The sequence below is a fragment of the Ceratotherium simum genome, chromosome 29 (assembly GCF_057802395.1).
Source record: "Ceratotherium simum simum isolate JZ-2026a chromosome 29, ASM5780239v1, whole genome shotgun sequence".
In the NCBI taxonomy this organism is placed as follows: Eukaryota; Metazoa; Chordata; class Mammalia; order Perissodactyla; family Rhinocerotidae; genus Ceratotherium; species Ceratotherium simum.
In genome coordinates, this window is record NC_141928.1 from 29,896,163 (window position 1) to 29,909,619 (window position 13,457).

General features: G+C 36.2%; 1 protein-coding gene and 1 long non-coding RNA gene across 6 annotated transcripts in view; one reads left to right on the forward strand and one right to left on the reverse strand.

The window, feature by feature from the left end:
• LOC147913243 (uncharacterized) overlaps positions 1–13,457 on the forward strand; it is a 162,388-nt gene that overhangs the window by 70,602 nt on the left and 78,329 nt on the right. For 2 of the 5 annotated variants that reach the window (XR_015548978.1, XR_015548975.1), the window contains 2 exons: positions 1,526–1,655; positions 3,112–3,219. This is a non-coding gene — a long non-coding RNA (uncharacterized LOC147913243). Of the gene's footprint in view, positions 1–297; positions 418–1,525; positions 1,656–3,108; positions 3,220–12,293; positions 12,367–13,457 lie in introns of all 5 variants that reach the window. The other 3 variants (XR_015548976.1, XR_015548977.1, XR_015548979.1) reach the window with 3 other exon arrangements.
• LOC101403473 (olfactory receptor 13C8) lies at positions 6,376–7,341 on the reverse strand. Its single transcript, XM_004423288.3, has one exon. It carries the CDS (start codon positions 7,336–7,338, stop codon positions 6,376–6,378), a length of 963 nt encoding a protein of 320 aa, XP_004423345.2. The 5' UTR covers positions 7,339–7,341.

A 13,457-nucleotide genomic window follows, 5' to 3' on the forward strand; every position in this document is an offset into this window, starting at 1 on the left:
TTATCATCTTATTGGCCCTGAGTTGAGCACCTGTGCCATATTTAAATTTCATAGTAGATTATGTAAATTCAGAGTTAAAAAAAATCTTGATAGTTAATGAATCCTACTCTAGCTGAGAGGAGTCTCCTCAGGATTCTCCTTTATAGTGTCCTGACCGATGGTTGTCCTGGATTTATATGAATATTGGAGAAAAAAGAACTCTCCTCTTCAAAAGTTAGATCATTCTATTTCTCAACAACTGTAATGATTTTTTGAAATCACAACATTAATTATGTGGGCCCTCAATTAATTTACCAGGATGAAAATGGACTATCTGCATGATTTCATGTCTTCTGGGAGTCACAAACTCAAATATCTTCAGTGCTATGCAGTGAATGTACTTGAGTAAACAAGCTGGTTCTAAAGCAATATGGAGGGGTGAGGACTGTGGCAAATCTCTTTAATACTATGTGACTAAACAAAATGCATGTGCTGTAATATTCCCTTTCCCACCAGTTTATCTTCTCTGACTCTCTGCTCGATGTTTTCATTAGAATATGTATTCTTTACCCTGTCTGGTTGCATATTATGAATGACAGAGTGATGGCAGTGCATGGAGTAGTACGTTCTCTCCACAGAATAAAATGATTCCACTTTTAGAATTTTCCACATGATAATCTCATATAGTTTTTCTTTCCAGTTTAGTTTTAACTAAGGAGGAGAAATGAATCTCCTAGGAACAGCTCCAGATTCCCTTCAGAAAACTTGTGGAGGGAGGAGTGTTGTTAAAAAGTTACAAGTTTACTTTAACAAGCTTGACTTTAGCCTGTTGTAAGCACATGGGATCCCATCCCTATGTAACCTATTTGTTCCTTAACGTCAGAGAGAAGTAAGTCAGTCAACCTTTAATGATGTCCTCTGAGATGTAGTTCCCTGCTCAGTGTAAATATCAGACTGTGTTTTATCTTCCTGTGGGAGGGGATTACCAGGCTATGAGAAAGCACGTAGGAAAGAAATGGTGTCTTCCTAGGTCAACTGGCCTCTTTGGAACCACCATGTTTTACAAGACTAGAGGTCATATAGGGCTGAAAATTGTCCTTTGTCTATTTGCTAAAGACATGTATAGGAAGGTCTTTTAGCCATCAAAAAAACTGAGATATATGATGAGGTGACGGGAAGTGTATGGGTTCTGGAGTCTGTTTAGAGCCCCAATCCCCACTGCGCCACTTCCTAGCTGTGTGACCTAGGGCAATTTGTATAGCTTTTTGGACTCCACATTTCTTATTGTATAAAATCATGTATATCTTGAGGTTTTTATGAGGATTAAATGTGTCCGCAACATAAGTGATGTTTAATGCATCCCCTTCCCTGAGCTACATGAGTCACTGGAGTGGTTGCTTCATTTTTAATTTTCTGTAATAGGGAAGAGGGCTCTTCCTTCCTTTTCCCATTTCTCTGGAAATCTCATGGATGTTGTTCAGAGGGATGGTCATAATAATTTCCCATCTGAGCTCAGTAAAACTATTGCTCTTTTATCTTTATTTAGGGTCCTACTGATCCTATGACAGCTTTGGACTTACCCCTGGAGACTCTCCAGCCTGCCCTAGAGGATCCGTTCCTGAACCCACTGGATCACAGTCCCTCTTCTCCACGTTAATATCTCTGATATCGCCAAGGTCCATATCTCCAATTTCCTTTCATCGAGTTAGGATTTTCCCTTTTAGGCTTCTTGAGGTTCTCTTTTTCATGATCTTGGTGACCCTACACAGACATGCCTCTCTTTCTACCTCTTGGGTGCCTAGTTGCCTCTCCTTTTAGTGGATCTAGTTCTTTCTTCCCTAAAAAGTGGAGTGCAGTTAGTAATAGTTGCTCTGCTTTTCTCATACAGTGCAAAAAGATTACCTGTAATATTTGCATCAAAAATCACACCATCTACAGTATCAAATAGAATGTGCATCATTAGTGTTTAAATTTTCATCTTCATATACTGGCTAGATCCCATCAACCTGGTGATCCACTATCACCACAAATAACCCTGGTTATAGTTGAATTCTCCCTTTTCCTCCACCTCCTTGGTTTTTCAAACTAAGACCCTTCCTCTAGAGTGAGAGAAGTGCTGTAAAATATGGATGAATGAACTAGTATGTTTAATCCTCACAACAAATGAGAAACTGAGGTTCAGAGAAATTAAATTACTTACATAGGCTATAGATTAGTAAAGTAGATGTGGAGGTGTGATCCTAATCTAAACAATTTGACTTTATGTCCAGTCTCCTAACCAGTAATGTTTTCTGCTTCCTTTGATAAACTAAAAATTCTCACACCCTAAAAATTCATCTTCCCTAAAGTGCATCACACTGAAAACCTATGACTCTAGGTTTATTCAGCAATCTTCTGGTTGATTAAAACACTTGTTTCCTGATGATTAGTGTCTGTTACCTGTAAGTACAGGGATATCAATCAGTTTCTCAGGAGGATGATGCAATACTGGGCTCAAGACAAAGTCCAAGTATTATCCATTCTTATTCATGGCCTTTGCCACAATCATCGAGGACTTTATGATCATAGTCCCCTGAATTTACCTATATATCTGGTTAACAGCACTAGAGAAATTCTGAGGTTATATTTAGTTAGGATATCTTAACTTTCTTGCCTTATAATATTTTTGGATTAATTTTGCTGATTCAGATGCTCATGGACTTCAGGATATTTCTCTCCTGATAGTAGGCAGTAAAGGAAATAATGTGTTTATACTCCAGACTATAGTTCAAAAACTAGCTTTCCCACCTACAACGTGTATGATCTTAACTTCTATGAATCTTAGAATCTTCATCTATAAATTAAGAGCAAGGAGATATACCTTTCAAGATTATTGTGAAGATTTAGTAAGAAATGATTAGATGTGAATATATAGCACAATGCCTTGCATATTGGCTTTGCATTCAAATTCTCTAGATAGCTCCTAATCCTCATCTTCCTTTTCTTTTTGTTTCTTTCCTTCTCTCTTCCTTATGGAGCCAAGTTTCCCATAGAATTTAAATATGAACATTTCCATCAAAAAACTGTTTTTTCTGTATTCAGTAAATTTTAATTTGCAGTATTCAATTATATTTCTTTTTTTTTTTTTAGCAGGGCTGCTATTGAAAATATTTTACAGAGACTGCGGCACAGCTACCAACCAATCAGAATAGACACTAACTACAAACAACCAGTAAGCTGTACCAATCACTACAAGCTCAGGTCTGGTTTTAACTTTTTGGTTGTAATTTTTTTCTTTGATCCATAAGCAAAGCTGACACTTAGCTGGCACATATTACTACGGCCACATTGCTAGTTTACGGCAGGCATTCATTCTTTTACTGGAAGTACTGCCATAGAAGTTGTTAAATATTTTGCTTATCACTGCTACTCATTAGTCATTTAGAAGTATGTTTTAATGATTTCAGGTTATGGAGCTTTTTAATTAATAATTAATTACTTTAATTTAATTGAGAGAATATGGACCATTTAATATAATTTATTTAAATTTTACTGATTCTTGTTTTCAGCCTAGGAAACTATCAATTTTTGTAAATGTTCTATATGTGTTTTAGAAGAATGTGTATTTCATAATAGTTGGATTGTTAAGTTTGTTAATTGTTTTTCAAATCAAAGACTTCTCACATCCTGGTTGTGACTTCAGATATTTCTACATTTCTGGAACTAGACTTTTTGTTCTGCGAGTTGAGGAAATATTAGCTCCTTGAAGAGTTATCAAGAGGATGCAATAATATGATCTTCATAAATTATTTTGGAAACCACATTTACCCTCTTGGAGATTGTTTTCCATTCATTATATTTGCTTGCTTATACATTAATTCAATGAATTTATAGAAATAGCATACTATGTGCCTAGTAGAGAACTTAGGTGGGTGCTACGTATGCATTGGTGAAAGAAAAGAATTATACTTAAATTTATTTTTCTCAAGGTGCTACGTTCATCCCTTCTTACATATATTTCAGAGTTTGATGAACTATATGTTTTCCGTTCATATGATCATATGATTATTATTATGTCATTTTAGAGTATACTAAAGAGATTTTCATAATCTACATTTTAAAGATTTTATTTATTTATTTTTTTATTTATTTTTTCCCCCAAAGCCCCAGCAGATAGTTGTATGTCATAGCTGCACATCCCTCTAGTTGCTGTATGTGGGACGCGGCCTCAGCATGGCCGGAGAAGCGGTGCGTCGGTGCACACCCGGGATCCGAACCCGGGCCGCCAGCAGCGGAGCGCGCGCACCCAACCGCTAAGCCACCGGGCCGGCCCCATAATCTACATTTTAGACACAAGAAAGCAACTGCAGAAGAAACACAAATGTCTTGCCCAGGACCTTCTGTTATTTAGTTGTGCATGGAAATGATAGTCTGACCAAAAGTATTGCTTATGCTCTATCTGATTCACTGCATTTCTCAAGCAGAGAACTGCATATTTCACTGCTTTTAAAGATACCTCAAGACAGAGTAAAGATTTGACAGGGATATTCATTTACCAGAAGTAAAATCTGAGTGACAGATTCAAACCTCTGAGATGGTGGCACTGGTAGGCTACTGGTTCTGGGTTACAGAAAAGAAGAAATAAAGATTGAAACCAATAATGGAAGCAGCTTAAGGAGCTGCCACTGTCATGACGAAGACCCATAGCTGGGGTGATGATGACAGGAACAAGAAGCAAATAGGGAGGCTCAAGTCCCTTATCTTCCTCCAACCTTCCATTCTCTCCATAGCAACTTTTTTCGAAGAATTAAACAGAAGCCTGCTAGCAAAGGAGAAATGTGGTTTTCAGTGTCCCAAACCTATCTCATAGAGCATAGAAAAGTGGATTTGAAGCTGAGAGACAATAGTTTAAAGGCATCAAAATTACTCCATAAAAAGGATGAAAATCTTGTGTTAACTCAAAGCTTTATGACCTATTAAAGTGCACCCAATGCTAATAATAAAAAAACAGCCAATGTTTATCGGACATTTAGGATGTTCTAGACACTATTTAGCGCTATGCCTGAATTAACTTATTTGATCTTATGAAGAAACAATAATTACCTGTTAACAAGAAAGGAAGATATTATGGGCTTACTTTTACAATTTGGAAGTAGCTATAGTCTTGTACTTTAGATTTGTGTTCTACATTTTAACTCTCATAGACTCCTCAAAGGGTAGAGGAAAGGACTGCTTTCCTCTATTGACATATCTAACTCAATTCCTTCAATGGAAATGGGGCTTCCATTCCTCATGCTGGCGCTGTTCCACATGGCTGCACCCTTCAGATAATAGAGATTATGTTGGTTTGGGGCCATCTTTGTCTTATTTCCCAACGCCCCAAACTCTGTAGCTCCTCAGTTCGTTAAACAACTTGACTCTTTCTCTTTTGCCATTTCTTGTCCTCTTATTGCAATTTTTGTCAGTTACCAGTTCTTTCTAGTACTGCAAGTGCTGTATGGTCCAATGCAGAGAAGGAAAGAAGTCCTCATTACAGCCTGATCTCAAAGTCCCAGAGGAATTCTCTGTTACCATGTCACCTCTGTTTTTTTAGGTTAAAACTTAGGGTACATTTCTAGGGGACTTTTCTAGTTATCTTAGTCTCATTATGTACCAAATCCAGAAAAGTTATGGTAGCTAGTAAATAAAACCTGTTCCTCTACATTATAATGCACATCACATAGAAAAGAAAAGGTAATACTTTATTAGAGGAGTTCATATGGCAACATGCCTATATAGTTTACTTAGAAACTATTACATTGAACAAAATTTCTTTTTGAATAACCTTTCTTACCTCAGATATGACAGATATACATTTCTATTTTTATACATGCTAAAGTTCATTTATTTACTCAAAATATATTTATTGAGCATCTACTATGTGTCACGTTCTGTTCTATGTCTTTGGGATGTTGTAGGGTAAGAAATAGACACATCTACTTCAGAGATCTTATATGTGTGGTGGACACAAACATTAAATAAAAGAACAAACTAAAAATGAATATAAAATATGTCATGTGCTGATTAATAATTGCTTTGAATAATTAATTAATAATATACTTATTTTAGGTTACAAAGTGATTTTTAGAACACCTTTTGCCTTTATTATCTTCTAAAGGTTTAAGGGTGATTATGTTTTGCTGGGACTTCCTAAGAGATTTTCAACTTTTTGCATTTCTGTAATAGTATTTTTTAAAACCACAAGCATGTTTTATTTCTGCAGTTAGAAGAAAACTAATAGTAACAACAGCAATGAAAATATTTCTGTGCATAGTTTTGAGACACCTGTTGAATTTGTTTTCACATGGTGATTATCTCTGTCTGAATTTCGTGTCTGCAGCAGCTTTGAATACTGAGTCACATGGTGTAAATCAGTATTCATATTCCCTCAGAGAAGTTTTTCCTACCCAGCATGTTCTTCACAGCAGCCTTTACATCCTTGTTCCTCACACTATAGATGAGAGGATTGAGCATGGGGGTCATCACTCCACAGAAGAGGGAGATGAGGGCCTCAACGATGTCTTGATTATCTGTACCAACAGAGTTTTTAGACTTGGGCTTTGTGTACATGAAGAAGATGGTTCCATAGAATATAATCACCACTGTCAGGTGGGCTGAGCAGGTGGAGAAGGCCTTACATTTTCCTTCGGTGGAAGGGATCCTCAGAATAGTGGCAACAATAAAAACGTAAGAAATGGAAATTACCAGCAATGGAATAACCAGAACAATTAGATTTGACCCTGCCATACTGATCACATTGATTGAAATATCAGCACAGGCCAGTTTTAGGATAGCCAGAATTTCACAGACAAAGTGGTTAATGACATTGTTAGCACAGAATGGTAATTGCGTTGTGAGAGATGTCTGCACCACTGAGTCCACAAGCCCGGCAACCCAGGATCCAGCTGCCATGGGCACGTAGGTACCTTTGCTCATGATGATAGGGTATCTCAGTGGGTAGCAGATGGCCACATAGCGATCAAGTGCCATCATACCTAGAATCACACACTCTGTGGCCCCCATGGCAAAGGAAAGAAACATTTGCACCATGCACCCAGAAAGGGAAACTCTTTTCCTTCCTGTCAGGAAGCTGTCAAGAATTAGTGGGACAGAGGAAGTTGTGTAGCAAATGTCCAGGAAGGAAAGATTACAGAGGAAGAAATACATGGGGGTGTGCAAGTGAGAATCATAGATGATTACTGAGATGAGGACTCCATTTCCCAGCAGGATCATCAGGTACATCCACAAAACTAGCACAAAGAAAACTGTCTGGAGCTTTGGGTGTGCAGAAAGCCCCACCAGGACAAATTCTGTCAACAGGGAATCATTGGTCCTCTCCATATTACATATTCCCTTTCTCCAAGAGCACTCTATGGATGATAGAACAGAAATTGGTTAATATAGTGTCTGCAAGAGCTCCTCTTTTAAGAATTATGTTCGATGTTACTGTAGTTCTGTATTTGAATGCAACAGTATAACTCTGAGACAAATTTTTTACTGTGAATCCAGGCCACTAGAGCAGGAATCCTAACTTGATTTTCTCAAGGTTAAGTAGAAGACATTTGATTATAGGACGTTTGGATCCCAAATCAGCTTATTGCCATTCCTGTTAGTTCTGCCTCTTAACACATCGACTGCAAATCAGTAGCCCACAGCCTGGAGGCAGCAGAAAGATGGGTTTTGTTTGGCAGTGACTCTTGCACCATATTTTAAATTTGAACTAGAGGTCATCATTTTAAAAGCAGGAGAAATGGGATAAAAATCTATACTTTCAGCTTGTCTTCAAATAAATTATAATATTTGAAAACATTGGACCCATTTCCAACATGGAGCTCAGTTACAACTGACCCATTGGATTTGAACCATGTTCTCCATTCTATCAGAGTACCCTCCTCTCTCTCTTACCTACTTGTCACTGGAGATGAACATTAGTTGCCAATTAACATGTTATTCTTTGTTAATTTCAGTCATTTATATTACCTGACAGAATTGTAAATGTATGTGAATTCTTGACCCATGGCTGCAGGGCTGACTTATCCACTAGGCACAGTAAGTCTATGATACTGTTAGGAGCCTATGAAAATGTTTTGATTTCTTTTAAAATCTGAATAAAACAATGAATTTTTAAGTTTTAATACATAATATTAGCATATATATCTTTTACTAATGCAGATGTAAAATATAACTTTTAATATTATTACATGGAAAAAACGGCCCAGGAAGGCAAAAGTGTCTAGTGCCCATTGAAGTCATAATGCAGTCCTGTGTGGTTGAGTCTCTTTTTAGAGCTCAGCATAGTCTGCTGGTGGTATAAGTAGTCATAACCTATTTGCATAGAGCCTAACTGAGGAGAGTAGCCTCATTGAAAGGACATATCTTTGTATTACTTCAGTATCTACCTCATTGTGATGAGGCAGTAGATGTTCAATAAATGTGCTTTTTTTAATAGAAATGAATTGAAAGTATTTACAAAGCTAATTTTATCGTGAATAGAGAGATGTAATATTGTGTATCATAGGCTCCACCTAATTTGTTTGTTTTCACCTTATGCAAGAACTATCACTTAGGGATCAACTGTTATAATAATGCTTTTACTCAAAATGTATACATTTAACTAAACCAGTGACATGCAAACATTATTTTTAGCAAATAAAATTTATACAGAAGCATAATATATAAAACAAACAAAAATAGAGTTTCTCTGGTTGAAGTTACACTGGTTTGCAGGTGAGGAAAAAGCATTTCCCTTTCTACCTTATTCACTCTTCCTCCCTCAATTCAGTTTTTATAGGATTCCAAGGGGCATAGTTTGAAAACCACCAATGCAATAAGTAAGAAGTAATATTAATAATCTACATTTTTAAGAATTTTATTAGCAATAATAATATTAGTAATATATGTGTTGATTACTCTATGCCAGATATATTTTAGATGCTTTTGTTCATAACAATCCAAGGAAGTAAGAACTATTATTGTACGACATATGGATTATCCTTCCTTAAACATTTGGTTAACATCACCAGTAAATTAAGAAAATAAAAAGTAATTATTTTAAGAGATGCAGGAAATAAATTTGGTGAAGGTTGTCATAATTTTCATATACACTATTTGAAGTTCACCAACAGAAGGTAACTTCCTAATTTTGAAAGGAAACTATATACCAAAAACATATAGCAAATTATTATTCACTAATAATTAATAGAGACAGTGTATACATTCTCATTACGATCCAGACTAAGATAAAGATGCCCACTCTTACAGCTCCTATTTAACATAGACTTGGTAGTCCTGGTCAAAATCATAAGACAAGAAAATGGTAGAAGTAGCAATAAAAAGAGACTAAAAAATTTATAAGACAATGTTGGGAAAAATTAGTAAGACTTCTGGATGTAAGATCAATGGAAAAATCAATAGTTCTGTTTATATTAGCAATAAATGATTAGCAAACATAATAGAAATAAATACAATAAAACAAAGTATCTGGCCATGCACAAGACCTTTACAGAAATCATTTAAAAATTAAAACAAACAGCATAACAGAATATTAGTGCTTGAAAAGGTACAATATTCTAATAGATGGGATAAAAATATAAGATTACCAGGGCCAGCTCCATCGTGTAGTCATTAAGTCTGGCATGCTTGGCTTCGGCGGCTCAGGTTTGGGGATTCAGATTGTGGGTGTAGACCTACCCCACTTGTCAAGCCATGCTGTGGCAGCAATCCACATACAAAACAGAGGAAGATTGGCACGGATGTTAGCTCAGGGCTCATCTTCCTCCAGCAAAAAAAGAGGAAGGTTTGCAACAGATGTTAGCTCAGAGTGAATCTTCCTCACCAAAAAAAAAAAAAAAATATATATATATATATATATATATATGTATATGGCTGCCATTTTTCCCGCAAATAAGTCTACAATTCAATTAAATACATTAAAAATTTTAGTTGGATTTTTTTTTTTTTAGTGAATATGAGTACTCATTCTAAAATTTATATGGAAGAATAAAAGTACACAACTTGCACAGTTAATTTTATAAAAGTAAAATAAGGGAAGCATCCATATTTGAAACAGCTCAAAGTGACAGTAATAAAATTGTTATGATAATGGTTCCAGGATGTTTAAATAGTCCAATGGAAAAGAAAAGAGATCTGAGATATAGACACGTGTTTATAGGAGAATTTGATATATCATAAAACTATCACCCCAGAGCAATGAAGAAGCGACAGCTTAGTAGATCATGTTAGGAAAATGTCTTTATATATGAAAAAAGATAAAATTATATTCTTAGATTACCATACATAAAGGTAGAAACCAGATGGATTAACAACAATTTACATGTGAAAAAAAGAAATTATACAATTAATAAAAGACAGTATACAAAATCTTGTGAACTTATTGTGGAGGAAAAAAACTTTTAAGACATAGATATTTAAAATAATAGAAAAGAGTCAAAGGATAAGAATCAGTGAGTCACAGAAGACTTATCCTAAATGGCTGGCAAGTATATGGAGATTCTCACACTTAGAAAATCTGAAAAATTTGTTCAAAAATCAGAAAAATGCTCATTAAAATAGCTATGAGATATCATTCATCTTCATCAGAAAAGTAGATGATACCAAATGTTGGCAAGCATGTGGGGAGGTAGAATTCTGGTGGGAGTGTACACCGGTGTACTGGAAAACTCTCTGGCTGTATTAAAATTGGGTAGGACCCAGTGATTCCAGTTCTGGGAATATTTCCTAGATAAGTTCTTGTTGAGGACTATGAGGTTGGTCATCATCGCATTGTTTGTGTGGCAAAAGGAGGTTGGAGGCAACCTAGATGTCCATCATCAAAAGAATGGTTCTACCACATGTGAGCATGTGTTTTGGAACAGTTTGCAGAATTGAGAAGCAAATGAACTAGATGTCCATATAGCAACCTAAATAGATCCTTGAAAAAGTGTTGAAAAAAGTAAACAATACTGTGATTCAAAGCACAGTAAAATTTATATATAAAATTAAAATATATATTTTACAAGGGTCCATGCAGTTTTAGGGACAAATCAAACTCATAATTATGGGTTGGGGAGTGAATGTTAGTGGAATCAGTGATTATGAGAGAATATAGGTGGCTTTTCAGGGACTGAGGAAAATAATTTACAGAGGAATATAAAATAAAATACAGAAGAGCGTGATTAACTAAAGCCTAAGCTTAAAAGGAAACAGACAAATAAAAACATGTAAAAATCATAGAGAGCAATATAAGGCATATGACAATGAAGGTGCTCTGATCAGAAACGTAGTTTAATAGAAGGGACTATAATAATGTAGAAAAAAAGGATAATTGACTTCTGACACAATAAAAACAACACGTAATGGATTGGAGGAAAAAATTTAAGGCACTTAAAAGAAAAAAATGGGTTAAAGCTTGTTAGACCAGACATTTTAAAAAAATATAGTTTTAAATCTATTTAAAGAATAAGAAAAGTCATCCATAAAGTAGTTGGTCATAAAGGGAGAATGAAAGAAATTTCCCAGGGTCAATGAGAGGCAGTGCTCATCCAACAGATTTCTGGCCTTGTGGTCTCATTGGAAAGGTTATCCTTGATGTAGAGATACATGAATCTGGTATTCCTATTAGTCCAATTCCACTAAATATGCTATTCATATAAGTAACCCATTTGATTTGACCCAGTTTTCCCCTTCTGATGAGAAGTCAGCATCCGGGTCACTGGCAGAGAAAGAAGGAATGGACTGAGCAGAGGAATTAAGTGGCTGCACCCCATTGGCCTTTCTGTTTCTCATTGGAAAGCAGGGCACTCTGCTTCACAGTAGTATCTGTGAACTAGTGTCAATCAACCCCTGTGAATGAGATCCAGCCTCTCCTTGTTTTAACAAACCAATTTTGAGTCTGTGGGCCCTGCTAAAAGAAAAAACAGAAACAAAACCCACAAAATTGCTGTGTGATGAAGTCTTTTGGCAGGAAATCAGCCAGGTTCCCTTGGGGGAAGCCTTTGAATCACTAGATATGTTTTATTCAAACTCCAAGAATAAGTACAAACAGACTTCAATGAAGGAGTGATCATCTGAGGAGGGGCTAGGGCAAGATTTCATCATGTCAATTAAATCTGGCCTTCATGAGCCCAAGAGGAATAGGCTTAGGTAATGGGCTGAGGAGAAAATGCATCAGTGGGGCTTCTATACATGAAAACTATAGGGGCACAATAGTCAGAAAAAGAAAAAAAAGAGGAACAAATATTTGCCAGTTTGTGAGGTATATTAAATGTAGTATTAAAGAATTACAATTTATTTTCTAGGCAATTGGGAACCTTTGGAATTTTGACCACGGGGTATTAAGGATGAAGACACAGCAAAAAGATTAATGCAGAGGTATCCTTCAGAATAATGTACTTTCCTCATCAATACTGAACTGTGACCTGTGCTTGGTAGGTCTGTAATCATTGTTTTTCAGGCCAATGATTGGCTCCTCCTCTAGCTTGTGGAGAACCTGACTCAAAATTCATCTCCTTTTGGAACTAGACACTCAATAGTTCATTTTAGGTCAAATTGGTATCAGAAAGTTTTATTTCCCTTGGAAAAAACACAATCCTCCCATTTCCTCTGGGTTCTCAGCTCAGTCTTGTAATAATCTGTGAAAACCACAGTGTATCTGCCTTCAGTTTGAAGTGAAGACCAAAGCTCTGTTGGGTCCTTCACAGCTAGATCGTAACTGATTGCTTTAGTTATTAAACTAACTAAAGTAATATTACCTGCCTCATTTTGCCTAGGTTTTATTTCTTTCACTTCTAAGTATGAAGGACACTTCAACAGAGACCCAGAGTAAAAGAAAAACATCCCAGTTAATAAGGTAAAAGACCGATGCCCTGAGGGTCGTAGGAACCTAACCCTTCTGCTATTCATGCCTTTTTTTTTTTTTTGAGAGCTTTCACCCCCAACACCTAGACAACGTCTCTTCTAGAAATAGCAAGTTTATTAAAGTATTTTTCACTGGGTGAAAAAGGACACATTCATTTGTCTTCAGTTTTCCTCTAGATGCCCCAGAGTGTGCTAGACATTATAAACAATAGTAGTCAAATGTAGATGAGCTGAAAAAAATATTGGCTGCACCCTTTTTAGCTCTGTGATGTTATGCTAATTTTCTAGCTTCTCTCAGCAACTGTGTGGTCACCTATGTATTGGGGCAGCCTGGTCTGAGTTTAGTTGTTATCAAATATGCTAAGTTTATGGTGTAGAGTAGGAACTGAAAACACATTTGATTCTTCTTTGGGTCATAATTAGTTTCAGTTAAAAGCGTGAGACTCAAAATTACATTCTTGGGAAACCCAAGTCCAAGTGCTAGATCTTCCACATGCTAGGTAAGTGACGTAGGGCTGCACTACTTTTCCGAGTCTAGGTTTCCTCATCTGTAAAGTTACCAATAGGTTCTTCATAGATTTAACAAGGGAATGCAATGATATGAT

Excerpts from the sequence above, each read along its gene's own strand:
- LOC101403473 (XM_004423288.3), bottom strand. The coding sequence starts at position 7,338 with ATGGAGAGGACCAATGATTCCCTGTTGACAGAATTTGTCCTGGTGGGG.